Source organism: Lontra canadensis, unplaced genomic scaffold (assembly GCF_010015895.1).
Source record: "Lontra canadensis isolate GAN:19392208 unplaced genomic scaffold, GSC_riverotter_1.0 scaffold4, whole genome shotgun sequence".
Lineage (NCBI taxonomy): Eukaryota > Metazoa > Chordata > Mammalia > Carnivora > Mustelidae > Lontra > Lontra canadensis.
Window position 1 is genome coordinate 40,336,952 of NW_022630998.1, and position 25,750 is coordinate 40,362,701.

General features: G+C 41.8%; 1 protein-coding gene and 1 pseudogene across 1 annotated transcript in view; one reads left to right on the forward strand and one right to left on the reverse strand.

Moving 5' to 3' along the window:
* Positions 1 to 2,850: 2,850 nt before the first annotated feature.
* The window catches only part of OCLN (occludin), a 52,086-nt gene continuing 29,186 nt past the window's right edge, over positions 2,851 to 25,750 (reverse strand). The window contains exons 4-8 of the mRNA XM_032849015.1: positions 17,085 to 17,230; positions 9,484 to 9,699; positions 7,077 to 7,248; positions 5,701 to 5,742; positions 2,851 to 3,518 (exon numbers count right to left, since the gene is read on the reverse strand). Of these exons, the coding sequence (XP_032704906.1) occupies positions 3,417 to 3,518; positions 5,701 to 5,742; positions 7,077 to 7,248; positions 9,484 to 9,699; positions 17,085 to 17,230 (678 nt within the window). The 3' untranslated portion in view covers positions 2,851 to 3,416. The remainder of the gene's footprint in view (positions 3,519 to 5,700; positions 5,743 to 7,076; positions 7,249 to 9,483; positions 9,700 to 17,084; positions 17,231 to 25,750) is intronic.
* Positions 22,382 to 22,496, forward strand: LOC116863981 (annotated as a pseudogene).

Genomic DNA, 25,750 nt, shown 5'->3' on the forward strand with positions numbered 1-25,750 from the left:
AAGTCACAGTGCCAAGCCTAATGCCGTTATCTATCTAAAAGTCAAAAGAATTGATACCCTAAGGCTGCACCCAGCACAGACCAATAAGGATTGGGATGATTATACACTCTTACACACGATTTGCTTTTTAAAAGCTTGTTTCGAGTCTCACCTTGCAGCTTTGGAAACTAGGTGTAACTGGCCATATTTATTATATTGTGATAAGGACTGTTGTTCTAAGTCCTACATTACCTTCATAACAACTATGGGAATAGGTACATATAGTTCTCACACAAATAAGCAAACTGAGGGACAGGAAAGCTAGGTAATTTGTCCAAGGTCACACAGCAAGTACTGCTGCAGGGCAAAGAAAGAATAGGACAACACAAGCAGGGAGGAGCGAGCAGGTCCTGTGGCAGCCACTAGACATCTTGGGGGGATGCCTATACTGGGTTGCAGTCCCCCCCATAAAATCACAGTTCTGTTTCCATGCTTTTCTCTAATTGCAAAGTGATATTATTTTAACTTAACAGTGCTTTCTAAAAACTGCCCAAGTTACTTGGGCATTTTTCTTTATGAAAACTGTTCCCATTAAAAGACATGTGAACAATATGAAACACAGGAGGAGGGATGACACAGCCCTCCACCTAAGTCATTTGTCCTTTCACAGAAGAGAAGTTACACCGTTAGTGGAGAACCACAGGCTGCCAGGAGACTGGATCTGAATCCTGACTCCTCCAGCTGAGCCTTCAGAAATGTGCAGATGAGGTATTTCCTGTCACAGTGATGAAGCAGGGAAGACAGTTCTGGGTGAGGAAGTCTTAAACAACCTCAACTCAAGAAGATCCCCAGAGCCATGACTGGAGAACTCCTTCTTCTTCTGCTCGTACAGAACGAGCAGACAGACAGACACACACACACACACACCACCATTCTGGTCATTATAGATACTTTCAGTATTTCAGATGAAGCATTCTGTATCAATTAAAAGTACTTAAAACGCTCTCAAAATATATTTTATTAACACCAGACAGAGCAATCCCATCTTACCCAACCCGTGAATTTAGTGACAGTCAGCCCAGAATGGGAGTACAGAACCCAATACGCCAACAGACCAAGATTCCAATCCTATTTAATCACTTGCCACTGTGTGACGGGGACCAGTCAACCTACCACATCATCAGTTTTCTTACATGTTAAATGAAGATGAGAAATGATTACATGTCAATGGAATGTTGTAAGGATTCAATGATAATTGTATATATGTGTGTGTATACAGTTTAACTTTTACTATAAATACCAGTAGCCTTCAATTTATTTCCAAAACTACAAGGCATATATGAAAAAACTAACACTCGTTCTTTCTGGAAGATGGATATACATATGTGTATAGTTTTCTATATTTCTTTAAATTTTTCAAAATACAGAGAAATTAAAATATTGATCTTATCTACTTTTAATACAGAATCACGTACATAAAGGAATCCGTGTGTGCAGCTATCAGCAGGATCACAGGCTTTCCCAACAGAACTTCTGGAACAACTGTTTATAGTAGAAGGCAGACTGCAGAAGTAAGCATCTCAGGTCAGAGCTGTACAAGACCTCCGACGTCTAATCTAAACCTTTAATTTTCCAAACTAGAATTTGGCCTAAGTGGTTCTTAAAGTTACATCCAGCTGGTTAATCCCAAGTGGTATTTAAGTACCACATTTGAGAAATGGTTTTCTTGTTATTTTATTTCTAAATCCAATTTTCTGACACAATTTTACAATGGAAATTCATGCTATTTGATTTTGTTCATTCAGCTGTACACTTTTGTTTTGTCAGAACCCCAGCAACCTTCCCATCTTCATAATCTAAGTACACTGACTTCCAAGAACAAAGAAATTTCAATTTTAGCATACATAAAACTGAGTTAAGTTGCTCAAGAGAGTCTTTACCATCTGGTGTAAAACCAAAAGGTATGAAAACTATAAACCATTACCTTTTGTAGTAAGTATGTAGGGCACATGGAAAATTAAGAATTTCTTCAATTTGAAGAAATGAATCAATGTTATAATAGAAAAATTATTTTAAGATGTATCTTCGGAAAATGATTCAGACTTGTATATAAAGAATTACATACTTAAATGTCTGAATTGTATACTAATGATTAAAGTTTATTCTTCAAAAATTTTCACAAAAACAGTTCTAAACTGAGGGGATAATCATAACCAAATGGGTTCGCTATATGCCCACTACTATCAGCTAATTTTACTTCACCAATAAAATTTTAAATTTAAAAAACAAGTGGTGAACCGAGGGTACCATCTGAAGTAATTTCATGTTTTGTGGGATTGCATTCTATTTCCAGAAAAATCATCCTTCTGATAGCCAAGACTGGGAAAGTGAGCAACCAGCACAGCACCCAAAATAGTTTAAAACATGAACAGATAAAACTGCGTATGATTTTCCGAAACTTAATAGCACTAATGATGTCAAACAAGTGTATGAAAGAGAGACAACACCAGGTTTAATACCTTAGAAAGTATGTACAGAACCTGAACATTGTTCAATTCAAGTCACAACTGAATCAGCAACGTCATCAGATACTCTGATATAATGAAAAAGCCTAGTTGGTTTAAAAAACAAAACAAAACAACAAACAACAATGCATGTAAACCATAAAAGATTACAAAGTATTTTAGAATACACAACAGAATTCTAACCAGGAGCTTTAAATTTTGATTCTTAAAAGGTGAATCTATATACAATCTTTAAGTTTCCATAATTTGTTATTTTTACATAATCTTTATTATCTGGATAACATAAAATAATAAAAGCTCTTTTAACACCATTGATACGCAGAAAAAAATCCATAGGGAGGTTGTAGTTAGCTAACATAGTTAGTTAACATACGAAAGGCCAGGGACTTTTATTCATGGACTCAAGTCACAAAACAGACTTAACCAACACTGCAAGCCAGGAAACCAGCACTTTTACTTCAGACACTTCTGCAGGGACAGAATTTCCTTACCTGAGAAGGAATGGTTATAAATAACAGTTCTGAAGGCAGAACTTCAGGAGGAATGGACGAGATAGCCTATGGGAACTAATGAGCGCACTTACGTATTAAGAGAAGACTGTGCAAGTTCGCAGCACAGGTCACCGTGGGACCTTCCTTCAAGGTTTAAAATCCTCAACCTGTAGTCAGTCAGTCCTTAATACAGCAGCCGAAGTTTAAAGCCTAGAATCCTTAAATGGAGTGTTCAGCCCAGTTGATTACCAAAAGCTAGTTATAAAATGCTTTAATACTGATGATATTAAAGCTACCCGAACTTTGTAATGATCAAAAAGACTTGGTCTCCTGGGTTAGAATCCAAAGTCATTTTGCCTTCTGACAACATTGCAGAGATGTCAAATACTTCTTAATCTCTCAATTGTATGCCATTTGTCTTCTATGTTTTCTGTCTGTCATAATCTCCCACCATCTTCTTGATGTGTGACAATTTGCTCTTCAGCTGCTTGCAATAATTCCTCTTATTTTTGTAATCTGCAGACTAAAAAAGAAAAAAATAAATAAACCAGGTAAATTTAACAGAATAAAAACAAGTTGTGTTAGCTGCTAGGAAGGCAGAGGTGAAGCAAAATAATCATGGAATATTAGTCAAAATTGTTGGGAGTGAGGAATGGAGTAAGACATACAGGCTTATGGCAGTTTCTCTGATCATACAGGAGGTTGATTCTTTTTGCTCAATTGTACCTTTTAACCTGAGTTTTACAAAGCATATGCTAATTTCTAGTGATTTGTAAAGTGACCCCAAAAATTAACTGGACTTTTTGCTAACACATCATCTAAAAAAATCATTAAACAAGGGTGCTTGGCTGGTTCAACTGGTAGAGCATGTGATTCTTGTTCTTGGGGTTGTGGGGTCAAGCACCACACTGAGTGTAGAGAGAACTTAAAAACAATTTTTTTAAAAGATTTTATTTATTTGAGAGAGAGCAAGTGTGTGCTCACACGCACACCAGGAGGGGGAGGAGCAGAGGGAGAAACAGGTTCCCAGCAGAGCAGGGAGCCCAATGTAGGGCTCGATCCCAGGACCTAGAGATCATAACCTAAGCCGAAGGCAGACGCTTAACCATCTGAGCCACCCAGGCACCCCAAAAATAAATTTTTTTTTTAAAGATTTATTTGACAGAGAGAGGGAGAAAGAAAGTGGGCACACAAATGGGGAGCTATAGGCAGAGGGAGAGGGAGAAGCAGGCTTCCTGCTGAGCAGGGAGCCCAATGTGGGGCTCCATCCCAGGACCCTGGGATCACCACCTGAGCTGAAGGCAGATGCTTTATCGGCTGAGCCACCCAGGGACTCCCAAAAAGATTTATCTGACACACAGAGAAAGAGAACGCAAGTGAGCATGAATGGGGGGAGGGGCAGAGGGAGAGGGAAAAGGAGACTCCCTGCTTAGCAGACAGCCCAATGCCAGACTCAATGCCAGGACTCTGGGAATATGACCTGAACTGAGGGCAGACAACTTAATCAACTGAGCCCCCAGGAGCCTCCCAAAAAACAGAACCTTTAAAAAACAATTGGTCAAACAAAAACTGGTGATATTGGTTGACTTGGGAAAGGAGAAATAGGTAAATGGGGAGTAAGACAGGGAATTTTACTAAATACTCTTTCCTTTCCTTTTTTTAAAATTAAAAAAAAATTTTTAAAGTAATCTCTACAACCAACATGGGGCTTGAACTCAAAACCCCAAGAACAAAGATGCCCCACTATATACTCTTTTAAATTCTTGCATTTAAATTAAAATGTTTTGTGATTTTTTTAAAAATTTAATATAATATCTATTAAAAACAAAGTTTTAAACCAAGACAGACCGATAAAGCCAAGTGTTGAAAAGGATATGGAGCAAAAGGAATCTACACAGCTCGCTGGGAATATACTGGCAAACCAGGAAAGCTGTTGACACCATTACCCAAGGTCAGACAGATACTTGCCCAATGACCCTGAAATTTCACTCCCAAGCGCACATCTAACAAATGTGTTCACATGTGCACAGACACTTACAAAAATGTTTCAAGCTGCATTAATTATAAAAGCCATAAGCTGGGAACAACCCAAGCCCAACCAAGGCCCATACCAGACTCCACGCTCAGCACAGAGCCTGCTTTTCCCTATGAACCTTCAGTGCTTGTGCTTTCACTCGCTCTCAAATAAATAAATAAATAAATAAAATCTTTTAAAAAAGAAATCACATCTAAAATATACATACTACATGATTCCATGTACATTAAGTCCAAAATAGGCTAAACTCCTCTATGTTGGTAGAAGATAGGATGGTAGTTATCTGTGGGGAGAAGAAAAACTGGAGGAGAGCACAAGAGGGGTTTGCCAGGGAAATGTATACACTGGGAAATGTATTTCTTCATCTGGGTGCCAGCTACAAAGGTATATGGTCGCTTGGTGAAAATTTACCACGTTGTACACTCATGATGTGTGGTTTCGGTATATATATATAGTTAAGTTTTTAAAAAAGCTTATCAGAATTGGTTGTAGCTGCAAACAACTGAAGTTAAGTTCTACCTTCTGTTACAGTTTTCAGCTTGTGGTTTTAGGGCCTTTTGTCATAATCAGTGCTTGTGTGGTAAGGTGTTCATAGTCATTTCAAAAGGTTAAATAAAAGACATAATAGAAAAATTCTTCCTCGAAGGATCTTACAATCTGGGATACTTACTCCCTTAACTTGCTTCAGTCTATTGTACTCATCAGCAGCAGCCTATTAATGAGAAACACAACAGAGGATGGTTAGCGGGGCATTTTCTCTTTCAAAAATAACATTCCTGATGTTCTATTTTAGAGCTAAAACTGACACCAATGCCAAAATGACAGGCAATTAAAATAATGAAGACTTTAGTTCTGACAACTATTATAGTCAGCAAGAGGGCCTTAAGGCAGCCAGTAAAGAGAAATGTATGACTTATTCCTCACGTTTCATTTTCATAGACAGGTTAACTATTTTGTTTAGCTGCCTCTCATCTTTCCCCATGTTGGTCCATGTGCCACAGTGACACCAGAGAGATCTTCACTAAAGCATAGCTTTCATCTGGTTATAGCCCATTATGAAACTGGTCTGAGCTCCCTAGTAACTAACTTAAATATATATGTTTTATGTATATATGTAAGTGTACAGACATATATCCACACTAATATATATATTTGTGATGTATATATTATAGATATAAGTTAATATATTATATACTATACATATATAAAATATTTTGAGCAATAAACTAGTATTGGATTATAACGCAAAGCATAAAACAGATATCCATTTAAACTAGTATTGGATTATAACGCAAAGCATAAAACATATCCATTTATGTCAGTACTAATATAAATGATTAAAATAAATAAATGCGAGGAAGTGACCAATTTCTTATGCACAAGAATTCCAAATAATTTGTGTAGGTGCACTGTCTTTAAAGAGCTAGCATAATTTCCCATTCCTGAAGGGTGATGTAGGCATAGTGACTTCCTTGTAAAGAGTACAGTATAGAAAGGGGGATTAAAAAGGAAAGAGTAACTTTCACAGACAAACATTATCTCAGCCAAGGGGGAAAAAACCACCACCACCATAAACTACTGCTGAGTAAAATAATTAAGAAGGATGTAATAAAACACAAGATAACTTCATATCAAAGATGGTGTGTGTCTAGGTGCACTTGTGCATGAAGGGGCTATTTTAACAACCAATATTTTGGTGACAATCAACTGACAGAACTTAAGGCAGTTTATTTTTCTGTACCCAATTCTGTTTGGTTAATATTTTATATAAAGAATGAACTGTGTTTATAAATAGAAAAATATAGCTTTTTTTTTTAATAGAAAGGGATACATGTACATAGCCTAATTTTTGTACTCTGTAACTACATTAGTATACTCTTCATGTTGGAAAGACTTTCATCCAAGACAGGATTTCAGTTGTTTTTCAAGGGAATCAATTTGAGAACTGCTAGCAAAATCTGAGTCTGCATTAGTAGAAAGGATACTCTATCTTCATAGTTTATAATAACATCATCTATAATATGTAATTATCAGGTCTGAATTTACCATGTACTCTTCACTTTCTTCTCTATAGTCATCCAATTCTTTATCCAGACGAGAGAGTTCTTTATTGACCTCATCAAGTTCTGCTTGTAAGCTCTTATATTCCTGCAGGCCAGCGTCAAAATTTCTCTTGTACTGTTGTCTTTGTTGATCTGAAGTAATAGGTGGATATTCCCTAAAAATTGAGAAAATGACTACGACTCTAGCAGACATAAACTCCAATATTTCTTCATCAAAGATAATGAAGCTGGTGGGATATGGAAAATTACAATCTCCTGCTTTCGGTTTTGTTGCTTATAGAAAGAGAAAGGTGGGATGCAAATTAGTTCTCTTAAGAAGATTATACTTCAGGGGCACCTGGGTGGCTCAGTAAAATGAGGATCAGACTCTTGATTTCAGCTTAGGTCATAAAACCAATCCTCTTCGGGCTCCATGCTCAGCATGGCGGCTGCTTAAGATTCTCGCCCACTCCCTCTGTCCCTTCCGCCTGCTTGCACTCTCTCCCTCTCTCAAAAAAGAAAAAATAGAATGATTATACTTTATATATCACTGCTTATGCTTTTAAAAATACTATGCTTGAAAAAATATATATACTATGCTTGGGGGGAGTGCAGTGCCTGGGTCTCCCAGTGAGTTGAGTGGCTGACTCTTGGTTTTTGCTCAGGTCATGACTTTAGGGTCCTGGGATCAAGCCTAGTGTTGGCTCCACTTCAGGGGGGAAGCCTGCTTGAGATTACTTCTCTCCCTCTCCCCCAGTTTGTGCATGGTCTCTAAAATAAATACATCTTTTAAAAATAAAATACTGTGCTTATATAATTTTTAGAAATAAAATTAAAGGGGCAACTGGGTGGCTCAGTGGGTTAAAGCCTCTGCCTTCGGCTCAGGTCATGATCCCCGGGTCCTGGGATCGAGCCCCGCATGGGGCTCTGCTCTGCGGGGAGCCTGCTTCCCCCTTTCTCTTTCTCTGCCTAATTGTGATCTCTGTCAAATAAATAAATAAAATCTTAAAAAAAAGTTTTCACTTAAATCTTCCATGGTTCTAGTTAAAAATATATTTTATAGCTAGATGGCTGAACTTGGCCAAGAACTTCTATTTTCGAAGATTTATTCATCTGACAGAGAGCGAGCGAGCATGCAGGGGAGGGGAAGAGAAAGAGAATCTCAAGTAAATTCCCCACTGGAATTGTGGCTCAATCTCATCACCTGAGCCAAAACCGAGGTTAACCTACTGAGCTACCCGGGCGTCCCTGGCCAAGAACTCTTGTGGAGAAAGGGGAATGAGGAATGAGAATCACCAGTGAGATTTCATACTCTACTATACCACTCATCCCTCCTTCCACACTGAGAAGCAATGTTTTGATGCACCACGATTCACACTGCAGATGTTTCTGATTTGTACCCCACTTCTCAGAATACCTGAGCATCAAAGGGCCACACACCACCCACAAGTGGAGTTGGTAATGATGCACTGTAACTCAACCACCAGCACACACAGGAACTTAACCACACCTCCTCCAGAACACGCACTGTTCACTGTTTACGTAACTGCCAAAGTCCTCCGGATTAAACTTTTTTTTTTTTTTTTTTGACAGAGATCACAAGTAGGCAGAGAGGCAGGCAGAAAGGGAGGGGAAAACAGGGTCCCCGCTGAGCAGAGAGCCCGATGTGGGGCTCGATCCCAGGACCCTGAGATCATGACCCGAGCCGAAGGCAGAGGCCCAACCCACTGAGCCACCCAGAGGATTAAACTTTTAAAAGAATCTCTTGTCTCATCATGAAATCTTAACTTTAAAGTGAATGCCAGGGGCACCTGGGTGGCTCAGTGGGTTAAGCCCTCTGCCTTCGGCTTTGGTCATGATCTCAGGGTCCTGGGATTGAGCCCCACATTGGGCTCTCTGCTCCAAGGGGAGCCTGCTTTCTCCTCTCTCTCCGCCTGCCTCTCTGCCTGCTTGTAATCTCTGTCAAATAAATAAATAAAATCTTTAAAAAAAAAAATCGATATACCTTAAAAAAAAAAAAAAAAAAAGAAAGTGAATGCCAAAACAAAGCCATAGCATTGGTCTGGGAATTTTATGATCAGTAACCGCAGTTCCTGTATACTAGTGTTTTCTTTGTTTGGAAGAACCTTCTTGGGTGATAACTGGTGCCCGAGCACTGGTGGGGTTCATCAGTCACCTCGTGAAAGATGCTCAACGTGTTTTTAGGACACAGTCACAGCCAAACAGACCCCTCCCCAACCACCTTTGTTATCAAAGAGTACTAGGGGGGAAAAAAGCCTCCAGTCCTGGCTGTTCAAGGATGAAATTGCACCACCCAAGCCCAGCTGAGCCCGCAAGCACTCCCCCAGCCAGCTGGCCCAGGCTAACATCAGAACTGGCATAGGCGGTTCCCGCATGAGGCCATCCACTACCTGATCCAGTCCTCCTCCAGCTCGTCGCAGGACTCTCCGCCAGTCGTGTAGTCTGTTTCATAGTGGTCCTGCTCCGGCCGCTTGGACCTGCCTGCTCTTCCTTTCGTGGGGGCCCTTCTGGAAGGCGTCTCGAAGTTGCTGCTGCTGCTGTAGCGAGGCTGCCTGAAGTCATCCACGGGCGAGGTCACCGGCAGCTCCTGCACCACTTCCGGCACCCTAACGAAACAGCACCAGTGTTCAGGGATGGCGGGGTCCACTACAGCCCGTGGCCAGCAAGAGCACCGTAACCACAGAGAGCCACAATAGTATGCACTAAGAGACATCCACACCTACGTGCGTTCGCGCAAGCAATTCACGTACTCCGCATGACGGAGATCCCCAGGCTCCTGCGTTCAGGTTAGCACCAGCTCAGACAGACCCTCTGGAACACACCAGAGGCTTTCAGGTTCCAATGTAAGGGGAGGCCCTCTGGAAATCCTTCTGAGTAAGATGGACCCAAGATTGCACTTTAGAAAGCCCAGGCTGCTGTGGGAGAGGTGTTTCCTGGACCTGTGCCAGGGACTTACTCCACAAAAGGTGGTCAAGAAAATAACACTCAGGATTCTTTTCCACAGGTTCTTCCAGGTTCATGGAATTCAGAGAGTTGAAGAGAAATGCACGTACCTGTCTACCTTTGGAAGATGACTCTCAGAGGTAAGCATTTTTTATTTAAAGATTTTATTTATTTATTTGACAGAGAGAGATAGGCAGAGAGGCAGACAGAGAGGGAAGCGGGCTCCCTGCTGATCAGAGCGCCCGATGAGGGGCTGGATCCCAGGACCCTGGGATCATGACCTGAGCCAAAGGCAGAGGCTTTAACCCACTGAGCAACCCAGGGACCCCAGAGGTAAGCATTTTTAATATTAATTCTAAACTCCTATACAGCAGTTTTCTTGTCAAGATACAATCTAGAAAAACTAAAGTACTAAAAATTTAAACTGCTATGTTCATCTTATAGCCATGTAGACTGAATGGCATGGAAGCATTACAATTATTAGACTTATTTTCCTAATGCAATTATTTAATATTGCATTAGATTTTTAATTGCAAATGTTTCTGTGCCAAGCATGAAAACGAGGCCAAACACAGAAGTAAGTAGCAAGAGCTATGGCAATGGTTAAGTACGTGTGAGTGACAGCGATGCCGAGTTTAACTCTCCCTGGCAGCAGAGCTGCAGAAGGGCAAGAGCGCTGAAAGGAAGACAAAAGACACGCCAGAGACTTTCCAGCCTCAGCCTTGATATTCAAACCAACTATTAAAAACGTCTTAAGATTTTTGTTTTCTCACTGCTTTCAATTTACAGAAGCTCTCATCTTGAGCTTTGTCTGTGAGGTGTAATCTATTTTCTAGGGGATCCAGAACTGCTTGCCACTAACTGTTGTCAAAGTTTTCAGATTTCTATCACACTTACTAATGTCTTGTAGAAGGCTAAAGCGTTGGAATGTGTATGCAGTTGCGGTGGTTAAGTGGGATTTATGCCTACTTTTTAATGTATTCAGGTTACAGTGGCTTTGTATGCTTTGTTATTGCTACATCTAAAGAAGGGAAAATGTGACTTTCTCCATGAGTCAATGAGTAACAAGTTCCTAGACACTCTGCCAAAATTGCCACTATTATGCTTCTTGCTCTGGGAACGCAGTAGGTGTATTTGAGGGAGTAGTGACTAGAGGAGGAGGAAGCCAAACAGCAAAAGAAATTAGAAAAGAACAAAACCCAAAACATTAAAACAGGCCTCCTCCCATAATTACATTAGATATTGATCTTATAAATCTTTGTTGGGCTCCTCTGCCCCTTCCCCTTGCTTGTACTCTCTCTCCCCCTCTCTCAAATAAATAAATACAATCTTTTAAAATAAATAAATAAATAAATAAATAGCTCTTTACTTTGAAGTTTTCCACCTACCACTCTCCTACATACTTTCAACACCAGAGGGTAACATACTTGATACAGCATAAAACCTAAATGCAAAATGCTTACAAGTATATATACATTTAAGAGCTAGGGAATATGGGGGCACCCGGGTGGCTCAGTGGGTTAAGTCTCTGCCTTCGGCTCAGGTCATGATCTCAGGGTCCTGGGATCAAGCCCCACATCGGGCTCTCTGCTCAGCTTCCCTCCCACCCCCGCCTGCCTCTCTGCCTACTTGTGATCTCTGTCTCTCAAATAAATAAATAAAATCTTTATTTTTAAAAAAAGAGGGAATATGTGTACTGTCAATAATCTCTGAACCTACCTTTAGATACAAATTCCATTAGGTCATAATCTGCACGACCCTGAAGAGGCAACCAGCTGTATGCTTTCCCTGCTCTCCAAACTCGGACTCCAGGACCAGAAGTTCACCCTTGTGTATTCTATCTCTTCTATGCATATGTTTTCTTTACACATCCTCCCTCACTTGCCTTTGGTTCTCCCACCTCGCCCTGATTCTCAGTGTAGCTACTGTGTGTGGTCTTCTGTCCCTAGTAGATCGCCACATCCATGAGAACAAGGACTTGGAACTCTCAAGGTACCTAGCCAACTACTGGGTACATAGCAGGTGTTCAAGAGAATTCCTGAACTTGGGGCGCCTGGGTGGCTCAGTGCGTTAAAGCCTCTGCCTTCAGCTCAGGTCATGATCCCAGGGTCCTGGGATGGAGCCCCGCATGAGGCTCTGCTCTGCGGGGAGCCTGCTTCCTCCAATCTCTCTACCTGCCTCTCTGCCTACTTGTGATCTCTGTCTGTCAATAAATAAATAAATAATCTTAAAAAAAAAAAAAAAAAGACAGAATTCCTGAACTGAAAACACATTCAGAAGAATCCTCTTTTCTGATGATACCCAGTACCCACGAGGGAAGAGAAACAAGACATGATCAACATCAGTCAGCATACTGTCCATTATGTACATGGTATTTTATTTGATTTTTAATCTTTTTTTTTCCAAAGAATTTATTTATTTATTTGAGAGACAGAGGGGACAGGGAGGAGAGGCAGAGGAAGAAGCAGGCTGCCTGCAGAGCAGAGAGCTGGAAGTGGGACTCGATCCCTGTCTCTGAGATCTTGACCTGAGCCAAAGTCAGATCCTTAAAGACTGAGCCACCCAAGTGCCTCTATGTATTTTAGAACTGTCACCATTACTGGGGGAAATATCTAAACCTTGTCAATCAGAGAACCCCATCTCCCTAGCCTTGGGAATGACAATGACTCAAAAAGGGCCAATCAGGAATCTTTCAATATATTTTGTATGTCAGCTTTGGGAAAAAACATTCTAATTTCTAAATCCTGTGCTGGAAGATCAACGTAGCCTGGAAAATGTGGATGACTGTGCTGTTTTAATAGAAGCTGTACCGACAATAAAGCCCACACAGCAACAGGAGTCCTCATATCTTCCTTCTGAGTTCCTGGCTCACACCCTTCCTGAACGGAGCCCATTCCTTGGTCTAATGTGGACCAGTGAATTCCTACAACTCATATACAGTCCTAACAGATTATCCTAATGGCTTCTTTACTGCACCATACAAGGGTTCATTGGCACTCTCGGGTGTCAGCCCACCTTGAAAGCTCTGGGACATGCCAACATTCAACTTCCTTGACTTACAAAGATGAATTCACCCTGGATTTGGACAGGATAGCAGGAGAGGTACCTAGTGGGGGGGGTGGGTAGCTCCTAAATCTAACTAGAAAAGGTAGAGAAGCAACCATTTTCAGTTAAATTCTGCTATCTCCTAACCCAGTGTGAATTCTAATTGCCTTGAAATTCTAAGATATAGGACATGATGAGTACAAGGCACCAGACACAACCATATTTACCGTATGATTCCACTTTATAAGAACTTCAATAATAAACTCAACTAAGAGGTAGTTACAGGCATCAAAATTGTGGTGGGGGGATGGAGATATCAATGAAGAATGGGCACACGAGGACCTTTTGGAGTGCTTGGTATGTCTCTCTGTTGGTGTGGTGGTGGTTACTTCAGCATTCACACATGCAAAAAATCATCAAACTGTATGTGTTCAAGATTAGTACTCTTTACTGAATGTGTGTTATGCCCTGGGGAAAAAAATTCTAACTGTGGAGGTACCTCATCCTTACCATGGAGCTCAGACACAATGTTCTTGCTCTAATTCCTCGTCTATGGACTACAAAAGCAAGGAGAGGCCCTCGTGGGCTACTAAGCACCTTTATGAAAGCCTGAGGACAGACAAACCCATGACATAATGTGCATCCCCTATCCCATACAAGTGGATGTGCTCTGAATCTTCCAGAGCATGCAGAAATCTGCCATGGGCAACACCCGGCCATTTCTATTATTCCCCAGAGGCTGCAAGTTCCTTCCAACATTAGCGGATACAAAACAGGACATAATGTCCCATCACATTCCTTAGCACCATCCCCATCCTCCCCTTCTTCTAGATTTTGAAACTAAGCATCACATTTGCATTTCCCAGACCTTCAAAAAAGTTCTACGGTGTAGGCTGGGAATATAAATTAGTACACCCCCTGAGAACTACAATTCGAGTGTACCTATCAAAATGAAATAGGAAATTTCTTCCAGCTCAGCACTTCTGCTTTTAGTTATTTCTCTTCCAGATGCATTCGCATATGTGAAAAGTGATTCATGTACAAGTTTATATCCTGCAGCGATTTGTAATAAAACGCTGGGGGAAAAGTGTGCATCAATATAGGATTAACAAATTATAGTATATCCATCTGGTAGAATATTATGCCGCTATAAAGCAGATCAGTAGACTCTTTGTACGCTGATATGCACAATCTCCAAGACATATTGCTAATAATGTATTTAATATGTTAGTATTTTTAAAAAACATTTTATTTTTATTTATTTGAGATGGAGGGAGAAGAGCAAGGGACCACAAATGGGGGGCAGAGGGAGCAGAAGCAGGCTCCCCACTGAGCAGGGAGCCTGACATGGGGCTTGATTCCAGGACCTCGAGACCATGACCTGAGCCAAAGGTATACACTTAACCGACTAGGCCACCCAGGTACCCCCCCCCCCCCAATATGCCAGGTATTTTCTAAAGAAAGGTCTAACTAATGTACATTTTAGCCAACATATTTATTTAAAAATAATTTCTGGAATTATAAGATAAATTAAGAGAAATCAAGAGTTACATAAGAGGGGCGCCTGGGTGGCTCAGTGGGTTAAAGCCTCTGTCTTCAGCTCAGTTCGTGATTCCAGGGTCCTGGCTAGGATCGAGCCCTACATCGGGCTCTCTGCTCGGCGGGGAGTCTGCTTCCTCCTCTCTCTCTGCCTGCCTCTCTGACTACTTGTGATCTCTGTCTGTCAAATAAATAAATAAAATCTTAAAAAAAAAAAAAGAGTTATATAAGAAAAATTGGTGGGGTGCCTGGGTGGCTCAGTTGGTTAAGCATGTGACTCTTGATCTCAGCTCAGGTTTTGATCTCAGGGTTGTGAGCTCAAGCTCTGCACCTGAGTTCAAGCCCAGTGTGGAGCCTACTTAAAAAAAAGGAAAGTGGTAACACTAGCTGCCTCTGGGAACAGGAACTAGGTAGTGGGGGACAAAAGCTAAACCTATGTCCCTTTTCCATTTTATATTTATAAATGTACTGGCTTATTCAAGAATAAGTTTTGGTTTTTTTTTTAAGATTTTATTTATGTATTTAACAGACAGAGATCACAAATAGGCAGAGAGGCAGGCAGAGAGAGAGGAAGAAGCAGGCTCCCTGTTGAGCAGGGAGCCCAATGTGGGGCTCGATCCCAGGACCCTGGGATCATGACCTGAACCGAAGTCAGAGGCTTTAACCCACTGAGCCAACCAGGTGCCCCAAGAATAAGTAAGATTTTTAAATTGTTGCAAATGAATTTGTGAAAATATCTTGGTTTTCATGAAAAGAGACAGCATGTGGAATACTATGTAACCATTCAGGCTTTATAATTAATTTAGAGGCCCAGCTGGTCACAAGATGCATTATAAATATTTATTATCTATGCACAGAAGTCATACAAATCATAGTTTTAAACTTTTACAAGGATTGTGTCTCTACTTTGTACACCTTTGCCCCTGACTGCCTCAAGCACTATGGCTTTTTCTCAAAATCCGAACAGAAGGAGAACAAAGAAAATGCTCTTCCTCCAAATCATTCACAACTGAAACCAATGGCATAGTCAATTCTAAAGACCCAAACAAAATATGTATTGAGGGTAAGGCAAACTCCTGTTTCCAAGTTCCATTCCAGAGTAATAATAAACCCTATTGTCTCAAACTGACTCCACAATTAACTTAGCTGCAGGTGCCCAAAGTACTGTGGATTCGGGGGGATTTCTACCTAAAGTGGACCACTAGATGGGAGGGATGGGGGTAGGCGCGGGAGGTGGAGATACAACTTTGAAGCAACACCAAGTTTTCCAGCAGATACACCTTTAACTTAAAACAATCCAAATAGTTAAAGGGAAGGTTTATTTTTTAGTCTACAAAGGAATCTGAAGTTCTAGAATTGTATATAGAAAAGGGGGTGGCTGCCTGAATCAGTCACTGGAATACGTGACTCTTAATCTCAAGGCTATGAGTTTCAGCCCCACTGTGGGTGGAGGTGACCTAAAAATAAAATATTCAGGGGCACCTGGGTGGCTCGGTGGGTTGGGCCTCTGCCTTCCGCTTGGATCGTGATCTCAGGGTCCTGGGATTGAGCCCCGAGTCAGGCTCTCTGCTCAGCAGGGAGCCTGCTTCCCCATCTCTCTCCCCCTCTGCCTGCCTCTCTGCTTACTTATGATCTCTCTGTCAAATAAATAAATAAAACCTTAAAAAAATAATAAAATAAAATCTTCCCCAAAAAAAGATGAATAATTTTTCATCCTCAAGCAAAAATTATATCCAGTCTACAACAGTATTTCAAAATACCCTTACCTCTCTAGTCATTAGGTTGAATTAGAATTAGGCTTTAGGGTAAATTAAAACCACAATAGGGATACCATTTCAGCAACCATAATGGCACCTACTCTAAGCCAGAAGCTCAGTGTGAGATTATTTACACTACTTGTAAAACTACACCTACAGGCTTTATCAGTTTCACATCCCCCCAGCAACATGAAGGATCTAGCACAGCCAGTGAGATCTCAGAATTCCTGAATTCAAACAAAGTCTGCTCGTTAAATAAAGATGGACGTGCCTGGGGTGGATCAACCTGCAACCTTCCCCTTCCATTCATGAGACCTCTCAGGCAAGGAGAGACAGAACCGCACACAGCTCTGCTTTCTATCAGTACCATCTTCCACTTTAACCTCAACTTCAAAACCAGCAACAGGGAAGAAACCACTTTTTTCGAGCAAAAAAACCCCAATTTATCCTTTCACTCTTAAACCAGAAAGAGAAAAGAAGCTTAGAAGGAGGAGAAGATCCCATCAGCTGACAGTCCCACCCTTCTCATCTGCCAACCCTCCATCAACAGTGCAAAAGATCAGTCTCCAGCCTTTGGGAAACTGTTAAATTTATTTATTTATTTTAAAGCATTTATTTTAAATGGTACAATAGGGACTGATTTATCAACGTATCCAATTACTCATTTTTAAGACTCATTCTGTCTGAGGGAGGAAGATGCTACTTACGGTGTTGATTTGTAGGAAGACTCTGGATAGGGCCTCTTGTCATTCACTTTACCATTAGAAGAGTAGGCCATGGGACTGTCCACTCTCTCCACATAGTCAGAAGGGGGAGGAGGCATGTCCTGTGTGCCTACAGAAACGTTTTTAACCTAAAGAAAAAGCCCCAGGAGACACAGTTATTACTGACCCTGTAATTTAAAGGGGAAAGAAATGAAGAAAAATATCACATATAAAATTACCTAATACTTACTGGGCTCATTAAATACTGTTAACCCACCTTGTTATTGTTAGTGTTAACAATCAAATCCGTATTCCTACCAATACATAAATGATGCCATTGTTAATTTAACAAGTCCAGAATTACAAAGAAGAAAAAAAAAATCCCAATTACCTGACCCTCATCCTGATGTGACCAGGCAGAAAGATTATCCATTGCTCCACCCCATATACAAGAACTAATCTCATTTTACATAGGCTGGGTCTGGGTTAGGGCAAGAATTTTCATTTCATTTCTTTTCCTTTCCTTTCTTTTTTTTTTTTTTTTTTAAGATCTAATTTATTTGATAGAGAGCACAGAGAACACAAGCGGGGGAGTGGCAGAGGGAAAGGGAGAAGAAGACTCCCCACTGAGAGGGAGGCCGACACCGGGCTCAATCCCAGGACCCCGGGATCATGACATGAGCCGAAGGCAGACGCTTAACCAACTGAGCCACCCAGGCGCCCCAAGAATTTTCATCTCTAAGAAGTTCTAAGGTAATGCTTATGCTGCTGCCTGGGCACCACAGTTAGAAAACAACTAATTAGGACAAAAGACACTGGTTCTTCTTAACCTATCCACACTAAATATGGAATGTTGAAGCCACAGAAGAAATTAAGAAGCGCAAACTGATTTCTGCTATAGTTCTTTAATGAGAGATTTATCTTTTTTTTTAAGATTTTATTTATTTATTTGACAGAGATCACAAGATCACAAGTAGGCAGAAAGAGGGGGAAACGGGCTCCCTGCTGAGCAGAGAGCCCGATGTGGGGCTCGATCTCAGGACTCTGAGACCACGACATGACCTGAAGGCAGAGGCTTAACCCACTGAGCCACCCAGGCGCACCTATTCTCCTTTAACATACATTTTCAATGGCTGTTCTTAATACACGACCTCAGTATTAGGAAAAACAAACAATCTGATTAAAAATGGGCAGAGGACCTGATAGACATTTCCCCAAAGAAGACGAACAGATGGCCAACAGACACATGAAACCATAAAAAAACTGACGGAAAAAAATTGAAGATGACACACACAAATGGAAAGATACTCCATGCTCTCGGATTGTAAGAACCAGTATTGTTCTTAAGTCCATACTACCCAAAGCAATCTACAGATGTAATGCAGTCCCTATTAAAATACCAACAGCATTGTTCACAGAACTAGAATAATATCTGAAATTTGTATGAAGGCACAAAGACTCCAAAAAGCCAAAGCAATCTTGGGAAAGAACAACAAAACTGAAGGTATCACAACCCTGGACTGCAAGATATACTAAAAAGCTGAAGTATTCAAGACAGCATGGTACTGGGACAAAAATTAGACACACAGATCAACAGAACAGAATGGAGAGCGCAGAAACAGACCACACTCATATGGTCAAACTAGACAAAGGAGTCAAGAACACAGAACCTGGAGAAAACAGTCTCTCCAACAGATGGGGCTGCACAACTGGACGGCAGTATGCCAAGGCTGAAACTGGATCACTGTCCTACACCAAATACACAAACTCAAAACGGCCTAAAGACCTAACTGGGAGGCCTGAAAACCATACAACAATTAGAAGAAAACACAGGCAGTAATCTTTTTGGCATCAGCTATAAGAAACATTTTTCTAGGTCTCCTGAGACAAGGCAAACAAAAGCAAAAATAAACTACCGGGACTACCCCAAAATAAAACTTTCCCACAGCAAAGTTAACAATCAACAAAACAAAGAGGCAACACACTGAATGAGAGAAGGTATTTGCGAATGATACATCCAATAAGGGATTAATATCTAAAATACATGAACTCAGCATCCAGAAAAACCAAATAATCTGATTAAAAATGGGCAGAGGACCTGACACATTTCTCCCAAGACGACACACAAATGGCCAAGACACACATGAAAAGATGCTCAACATCACCAATCATCAGGGAAATGCAAATCAAAACCATTATGAGGTATCACCTTACACCCGCCAGAAAGGCGAAAATCAAAAAGAAATAATAATAAGACAAAATAATGATGATAACAACAATAACAACAACAACAACAAAAAGACAAGACTCTGGTAAAGATGTGGAGAAAAAGGAACCCTCAGGCACTACTGGACGGAATGCAAACTGGTGCAGCCACTGTGGAAAACAGTATGGAGGCTCCTCAAAAAATTAAAAATAGGCCATAAGATCCAGTCATTCCACTACTGGCCATTTGCCCAAAGAAAACAAAAACACTAATTCAAAAAGATATATGCATCCCTCCCTGTGTTTACTGCAGCATTATTTACAATAGCCAAGATGTGGAAACAACCAAAGTGTCCAATGACAGCTGACTGGGCAAAGACGATGTGATGTATATGGAATAATGTTACTCAGCCACAAAAAAGAACGAGATCTGGTCATATGCAACAACATGAATGGACCTAGAAGCTATGTTAGTCATATAAGTCAAGCTAAGTCAAGTAAGTCAGATAAAGAAAAACAAATACCACATGATTTCACTCATATATGGAATTTAAGAAATAAAACAAATGAATAAATACAGAAAAAAGGAGACAAAAACCAGATCTTTTTTTTTTTTTTTTTTTTTAAGATTTTTATTTATTTAACACAGACAGCGATCACAAGTAGGCAGAGAGGCAGGTGAATAGAGAGGGGGAAGCAGGTTCCCTGCTAAGCAGAGAGCCCAATACGGGGCTCGATCTCAGGACCCTGAGATCATGACCTGAGCCGAAGGCAGAGGCTTAACCCTCTGAGCCACCCAGGCGCCCCAAAAAACAGATCTTTAATACAAGGAACAAACCTGTGGTTGCTGGAGGGGACGTGGGTGGGGGGGATAGGTAAAATAAAGGGGATTAAAAGGTGCAAACTTGGGGTGCCTGAGTGGCTCAGTGAGTTAAGCCTCTGCCTTCGGCTCAGGTAGTGATCTCAGGGTCCTGGAATCGAGCCCCATGTCAGGCTCTCTGCTCAGCAGGGAGTCTGCTTCCGCCTCTCTCTCTCTGCCTCCCTCTCTGCCTACTTGTGATCTCTATCAAATAAATAAATAAACTCTTAAAAAAAAAGGTGCAAACTTCCAGTTACAAAACAAGTCACAAAGATGAAAAGTTCAGCATAGAAAATACAGTCAGTAAGATTGTAATAAGGTTGTCTGGTGACAAGTGGTGACTATACTTATCATATGAGCAATGAGGAATATAGACAGTTGTGGAATCATTACGTCGTACACCTGAAACTGATATAACATTGTATGTTAATTTTACTACAACTAAAAAAAATTAGTGGCATGGTCAATGGGGAAACGACCTACATCATAAAGTTCTGTTTACAGTCCAATGAGATGAGAAGACACCATATTTAGCACAGTACTTTGATGAGCATAGTAAAAACTCAGAAGATGCTGGGTTCTGAAATTAAAGCCAGCTGATGTAAACAAAGAACTTCTGTAAGTATTTAAATGTGAAAGCAGACTATTTTGCTATTAAGTCCTTACAATTAGGTTCAGCACCAATACAGCGTATTTCCCTACAACACACACAGTTTACGCCTTGTTTCCCATTAAGCATAGCATTGAAACAGGACCTGCTCCTTTAAATCATTGCAGTAACACATACCAAGATACCTCTTTACCCACCACTTGAAGTACATAAGGTATCCTTTTTTTTTTTTTTTAAGATCTTATTTATTTATTTGACAGAGAGAGATCACAAGTAGGCAGAGAGGCAGGCAGAGAGAGAGGGAAGCAGGCTCCCCGCAGAGCAGAGAGCCCAATGCGGGGCTCGATCCCAGGACCCTGAGATCATGACCTGAGCCTAAGGCAGAGGCTTAAACCCACTGAGCCACCCAGGCGCCCCCATAAGGTATTCTTGATTAGAGTCCCTCAAGCCAGAAATAGGATCACTTCCTTCTGAAAGTGGGAGTTTGGGAGCAACTGGGAAACCAGTGGGTGGCTTGCAAGGGAGTGTGCTTAGATGTCACCGCATGGGGACACAGACAGGTGGGAACCATTCTCCGCTCCCAATGGATTCCCTAGAACTTGACACCACTGCCAAGCTTCACAGGCAAGCACTCCCCAAGTCAAAGGTCTATTCTTATCTTGGACACTTCATCAGAATTTCCAAAGACTTCCTTTACTTAAAGACCCATTTAACACTTTTCCATGTTTTTCCTCTTCACAACTTGAGCAAGGCTGCAAAGCTCTACTGTTCTGGCAAACCTGAAATCGAAACCTTACCAAAAAGGCACCTGGGTGTCCTTGCAAACTTCTTAGTGCCTGGAACGGTAAGCCCTTCCCCTGTCTTTGCCAGATAATCCTTAATTGGGCTTCAAGTCTTGGCTCACTACCAAGTAGTGGCCATGCCCATAAGCCCCAGAGGCCTTCCACACATGTCTTTGCTGAGAGATGAGGCACCCACCTGCACTTGGTCTCGCTCAGCACCTGTGCACACAAGCCTCCCACAGGAGAGCACTTAGGCATGGCCTTACAGTCGTTCCCAACCAGAATAATGGCTTGCTCCCATCATTGTTCTAACTTCAGGGGGCAGCGGACTATTCTTAAGACCACGACTTTCTGCCCGCTTACAATATGCCAAACAATGAAACACAGATCATTCAGTAGGCACAAGCGTACAGGTAAATACTAACATTCCCTTTTCAGAAATGAGGAAGCTATGACTCAGGGAGCTAGACACCTTTTCCAAGCACCTACACCAAGGAAAAGGTTAATGTGGGATTGAACTATACGGCTCCCTCAAAAGCCTCTGCTACAATCCGCCACCCCTCCCTAGGCTGCCTCCTACCTTTCCCTGGGTCTCCAGAGCCCAGCATGGTACCAGGCACAAATCAAGAGCCCAGAACTGGCTGCAGAAAGGTGATCTCATTTATTACTGCTGAACTTCTATGCTGTACATATCCAAACATCTTATCAAATGAGCTGCTCTGAGCTGACCTTCAGCTCTTCGAGTCAGCAGAACCAGACCAGCTTGGCCCCTCACTTCACCCTCCAGCACAGGGCTCCAGTTTTTAAACCTTTTTTATGCATATACACAGAAAATCCCAAGGCAGTGCTTTGCTTTGGCAGAACGTATACTAAAGTTAGAACAATGCAGGGAAGATTAATTATTAACATGGTCCCGGTGCAAGTATGATATGCAAATTTATAATGCATTGCAGATTTAAAAAAAAAAATTCTCCAGCTAGACTCAAAGATAAATAAGTAGCAGGCTTTGTCCTGAAAAGGAGCTTAACAATCTCTAGGCAAAGGCAAAATATGTTTGTAAAACAAGGAGTAAGGTATTTTTTTTTCTTCCTACCCTTCATTTTTCCAGAAAGCTGAATTATTCCTTTTCTCATAGTACCAATGCAAACTTGCTGCATTCAAAGAATAGCAGCCCCAGTGGGCACTTACACAGGAGTCCTCAGCCTGTGTTTCCTGGTGTGAGCAGAGGCATTTCTTTTTTTTTTTTTTAAGATTTCATTTATTTATTTGACAGAGAGAGACACAGCAATAGAGGGAACACAAACAGGGAGAGGAGAGGGAGAAGCAGGCTTCCTGCTGAGCAGGGAGCCCCATGCGGGGCTCCACCCCAGGACTCATGACTTGAGCCAAAGGCAGACACCTAACGCACCCCACAAAGGGATTTCTGAGCGGCACTGGTATTACTGATTGGGTCCTCAGCCAGTCCACAAAACTTGATGACGAAGCTTAAATTCTTGACAATAAGCAAATAAAACCCACCATTCTAATAACTGTTGTAAATTTTTAAAGCTTTAGAACCTGAGAAAAACGAGGCTTAATACTCAATAAAAAAAAGTGAATGACTTTCCTAAAGTATCCTGAGAAAAGCTCTAAGGGATTAGGTTCAGAAGAAAGCAGACTGAAAATATGAAGTAAAAAAAGATAGGTCTTTTAAGCATAAGTACTGAGGGGAAAGGAAAGTTTGAGAGCCGGTGGGTACTGCTCTGAAGCCCGGTGGAGCCTCGGGGCCAGCCTGGAGGCCTGATTCCATACTTCCACCCCAGAGCCTTTCAGCGGGGAGGAGACCCAAGTAAAGCAGGGGGAGTAGGGGTGGACAGATGCTGCAGAAATCCACACAGCAGGCCCAACTGGCTTCCCTTAAATGGCTTCTGTTTGAGGAGGTGCTGGTCCTAGTAGCAGCCCATCCCACATTCAGACATCGTGAAAGGGAAAAACAAGACAGCAGAAGGAAGCAGACGCCTGGGTGGCAAGTTGGTTAAGTATCTGCCTTTAGTTCAGGTCATGGTCCCACATTCTGGAACCAAGCCCCATGTGGAGCCCCACACAGGAGCCTGCTTCTCCCTCTCCCTGCTGCTCCTCCTGCTTGTGCTCTCTCTCTGACGAATAAGTAAATGAAATCTTTGAAAAAGAGAAGAAAAAGGAGGGACAGACATACACAGTGGCTGTGGAGAAAACATACATCTAACCAACTAAAGAGTGACTCAGACTCACTCTTGAGACTAACTTCAAAAAGGACAAGTACTCACATAGACCACGTTTAAAGAATACAAATAGGGACACCTGGGTGGCTCAGTTGGTTAAGCGGCTGCCTTCGGCTCAGGTCGTGATCCCAGCGTCCTGGGATGAGTCCCACATCGGGCTCCCTGCTCAGCAGGGAGCCTGCTTCTCCCTCTGCCTCTGCCTGCTACTCTGTCTGCCTGTGCTCACTCTCTCTGACAAATAAATAAATAAAATCTTAAAAAAAATACAAATAATTAATTTAGGGTGATACATAGGAAAGTTCCACTAAGATTCCTACTCCCATTAAGAAAGAACTAAAGTGCTTCTGAAATGTCAAAATAAAATACATTCAAATAAAGTAATTTCAAAAGATTTTCACAAGAGGTAATTACAACGAGGACAAATTTTTATTCAAAATTTAATTATACCTGGGGCGCCTGGGTAGCTTAATCAGTTAAGTGCCTGCCTTGGGCTCAGGTCATGATCCTGGGTTCCTGGGCTAGAGCCCCACGTTGGACTCCATACTCAGCGGAGAGCCTGCTTCTCCCTCTGCCTCTTTGCCCCTCCCCCTGCTCGTACTCTCTCAAATAAATAAATAAAATCCTTTTTAAAAAAATCCTCCATTTTAATTATACTTATTAGAAGTGTTCTGATTACGCACTTGTGAAAAAAATCCTGGTAACAAATAAAATCTAACGCTCCTTGGAGAGTTAATAAAAACATCCTAAGTCCCTGTGGGGTGCCAAAAGGCAAACAAAAGGGGGGGCTCCAGCGCAGCTGTCCCCCCAGCAACTATCATCACGGCCCCTCCTCCCCTGGATCCGAGCATCTCCACCATCATGGGTGCCTGCGCTCTGGGCTTCGGTGCAGCCGCCCCACCCCGACTTTCTTCAAGTCAGAGATGGCACAAAAAGGTCAAGAAAGGTTTAGGTCACTTTGAAAGGAAACCCTCCCTCTCCCAAAACCAAATGTGGGAAAACACTGCTCTCCACACAAATCAAGGTCATCTGCAATTAGCATAACTCAAAAAGAACAATGACAGCCAACCCCCACTCTCCTCTTGGCCCCGTCTTCATTCCCAGTCCACACAACACAAGCTCCACCCTAATCCAAGTGGTGGGGGCAATGTGACACAAGTCACTGACCTCTAAGAACGGAAGGGAAAGTTCACCTGTTTGAGTATCGGTCACATGCCTACAAAACCGGCGTTGTTTGTTCCTCACCATTGCCAGGAGAGATAGGACTATCTCTATTTTCAGATGAGGAAATTGAGTCTTTGTGAATAAATTAATCAGCCCAAGGTCACTTGGTAGAGGGAGGATTGGAACCCTGGTCTGCCTGACTCCAAAAACAAACTCTTTCTGGCACAACTAACAGCCACCTCAGTCACTTAAGGATGGGTGCTGACTATTCCCAAAACAACAGGAACCATTCTCAGCGCCTTACTTCCTCACCACACCCTAACCGGTATGACGTGAATCCACTCTGAAGAATTTTACTTGCTTATCAGACGAATGTTGTTAGAGATGATTTTGAAACAAAATTACTGTGGATTAAACGGACTTGAAAATTAAAATGAATACGTGCTTCGTCACCAGGGGTCTCTGTTGAGATCAGAGTGTAGGAACACCACCCTCCAAAGGGAAACAGAAAGGCTTTTCCTGCTTGGTAAGTTAAGTGGAGAAACATAGCAGACATCAGAGGGAAGAGCACCATAATCTCAAAGTACCATCTCCAGTGTTTACCACCTGAGGTCCACCTTCTCTGGCACTACAGCAAGTGGCCCAACTCGTTTTTCCTGTTTTTGGTTGTTTTACACTCATAGATGCTCGGTCAACAAAGCCTCAAAATTGCCTCTAGAAAGCACCCTCAAGAAGTTCCTCTGCCCTCAGCGGGTTGAACAGAGATGCTCTCCAAGGAACTAATCCGACAAATGACGAGATGGTGGACGAGG